General features: G+C 41.0%; 1 protein-coding gene across 8 annotated transcripts in view; it reads right to left on the reverse strand.

Moving 5' to 3' along the window:
• Positions 1-2,921, reverse strand: part of Acap2 (ArfGAP with coiled-coil, ankyrin repeat and PH domains 2) — a 115,805-nt gene that overhangs the window by 13,237 nt on the left and 99,647 nt on the right. For all 8 annotated transcript variants that reach the window (XM_005344812.3, XM_013351432.2, XM_005344811.3 and 5 more), the window contains 2 exons: positions 1,732-1,919; positions 938-1,047 (listed from right to left, as the gene is read on the reverse strand). In XM_005344812.3, the coding sequence (XP_005344869.1) occupies positions 938-1,047; positions 1,732-1,919 (298 nt within the window). The remainder of the gene's footprint in view (positions 1-937; positions 1,048-1,731; positions 1,920-2,921) is intronic.

Below are 2,921 nucleotides of genomic sequence, written 5' to 3' on the forward strand. Positions count from 1 at the left end.
AAACTGCCTAGGCTCCCCCAAAGCCAGTACGTGCAGTAGGATCAAAAACCCATTGCCATTGTTCTTGAGTTCTCAGTAGTCCTCATTGTCCGCTAGTTATACTGGTTAGTTTCTATCTGTATACTAGTTATACTGGTTAGTTTCTATCTGCACACTATTTTTATTGGTTAGTTTTTAGTGTTAAGTTGACACAAACTAGAGTCTTCTGAAAAGAGGGAACTTTGGTTGAAAAGCTGCCCCTGTCAGACTCCTCTGTGGGCTAGTCTGTGGGACCTGCCTTGATTGTTTATTGATGCGGAAGGCCCGGCCCACCGTGGATGACGCTATCCATAGGCAGTTAGGCCTGGACTGCGTAAGAAAGCAGGCTGAGGGCTGAAGATGCAGCTTGTCAATTAAGAGCACACATTGTTCTTGCATAGAACACTTGAGTTCAATTCCAAGCACCCACATCAGACCGTTTATACTCCAGAGCCAAGGGGACGTGATACTTTTGGCCTCCTCAGGCACTGTGCTCATGCATATACCCACACACAGATGTACACACATAATATAAGAAATACAAAATTTTAAAATAATTTTTTTAAAAAAAGCAAGCTGAACAAGCTAGTAAGCAGTGTTCCTCTGTGGTCTCTGCTTCAGTTCCTGCCTCCACATTCAAGTTCCTTCCCTGGTTTCCCTCACTCATGAGGTGTGACATGAAGTGTAAGCCAGATAAACCCTTTCCTCACACAACTTCCTGTTGGTCAGGCTGTTTATCCCAGCGACAGAAAGCAAGGTACAACACTGATCATGGCTTTTCTTATGAATGAGAATCTTTTATTGTTGCCCTCTTTTACAAATTCTACATAATATCCTTAACCCCCCCCCCAAAAAATAACATTATCTCAAAGTATTTTTTAGATAAAAACTACCTACATATTTCGGCACAGGCACTTACCCTGTGTGTCCTAAGACAGTGGCATGGTGCAGTGGTCCCCGCCCCTGGACGTCTCTTTGGTTTACGTTAGCACCATTCTGTAAGAGGAACTCACATGTCACCAAAGAGCCCTTCAAGAGAAGAAGATGACAATGTATAAATAAGTGCAAATGAGAAAGGGCACATCTGTACACAAGTAGCAGAGAAATATTTTATTTTCTTTTTCCAATAACACAGAATTATTTACAGACTGAAGTCCATCAACACACACTCCCTTTTCATTATCAGAATTCCCTTCCAGATGCCCCTCCCCAAAATCAGAAACAACCATGTGACACTCAGAAATGACTAGTGAGAGAATTCTTTACTTCCTAACCTTCTTAGAATAGTAACAATAACGCTGCTTTGTTTAGAATTTATGATATTTTACCAGATCAATGAAAACCTCAATGCATTCATTCACACATGATACAGCTTGAATGCATTAATTCACATCCCTAGTACAGCCTGAATGCATTAATTCATAGCCCTAATACAGCCTGAATATATTAATTCATGGCCCTAATACAGCTTGAATGCATTAATTCACATCCCTAATACAGCCTGAATGCAATAATTCATACCCTTAGTACAGCCTGAATGCATTAAGTCACATCCCTAACATGGCCTGAATGCAATAATTCATACCCCTAGTACAGCCTGGATGCATTGATTTGTATCCCTAGTACAGCTCGAATGCATCAGTTCAAACCCCTAGTACAGCCTAGATACATTGGTTCATATCCCTAGTACAGCTTGGATGCATTAGTTCATACCCCTAGTACAGCCTGGATGAGTGCCGTTGCTTGGTTCTCATCTGAATTAGCCCAGTTCACATCTGCACCATGAGCCAAAGCCTCAGCCATTTTGGGAAGGTTTTTCTCGTATGAAGCCCTATAAAGCTGAAGTCCTGGATTAAGATGTTTAGAGTCAAGAAACACAGAAGACTCTTGTCTTTCTCCTTCTGGAAAGCAAAGCACAAATACATTAATAAGAATGTGCTCTTAGCACAGGAGACAAATTGTTTAGCAAGGACAGAAAGAATCTGCGAGAAGAAAAGAGTTCTATTGGGCAAATAACAGTAACAGCAAAGTGAAGAGGAATTTAAGGCTAGTAAGCTGTATATTTAAAAATGATTAGGATAGATAACTTCAGGACAGATAAGTGGATAGGGTATCTTTACAGTATGTCATTTTACTCCAATGTTGAAAGTGAACTCTTCAACTCACAATGTAAACACTGTGACAGAAGATTACTCATCTATCCCAATGAGCAGATGAGTGATTTTCACACAGATATTATTTCTTACGGACTACTGATTCAATAAACATTCAACCTTCTCGTGGAATGACATCAGCTGGTATTCTAGGCTTTGGTGGCATTGCCAGTATCCAGAGAATAAGTTAGTCACCATTAAAACTTGCTGTCATCCAAAAAGCAGGGACTCCTAAAGAATTTACTAGTAAGGTGATGTAATATCATTACAATTTACACTAGAACCGACTCAAATGCGTCGAAGAATGCTCACTCCCCCAGAGACTCCTGTAAGACTAAACACACTGACATCACAGAAGGAAGCATCAGGGAGTGAGTGATGAGAAGAAAACCCGAAGGGGAGGGAGAAGCTGGTATAAAAGCAGCCACAGGAGAAGACAGTGACGAAGCAGACAGGATTAGTGCAGATTAAAAGTCCTAGCATACACCATGACGTTTGGATGAATGTCTACCTAGGGGAAAGGTTCCAAAAATGAAGAGAAAAGATAGCTTTTTCCTTAAACAATACTGCTTTACCCTTAGTTCCTTCTAAAAGGATTAACCACCCACCTGAGAAATGATCTAATCAGGAATTAACATTTAGAGCAGCGGAGAGATGGCCACTGGGTGAAATGTTTGCCAGATAAGAAAAGACCTGAGTCCAGGTCCCCAGAACCCAGGTAAAAAGCCAGTAGAGGCTGGCACATGCAAT

This window comes from Microtus ochrogaster, chromosome 2, assembly GCF_000317375.1.
Source record: "Microtus ochrogaster isolate Prairie Vole_2 chromosome 2, MicOch1.0, whole genome shotgun sequence".
NCBI lineage: Eukaryota > Metazoa > Chordata > Mammalia > Rodentia > Cricetidae > Microtus > Microtus ochrogaster.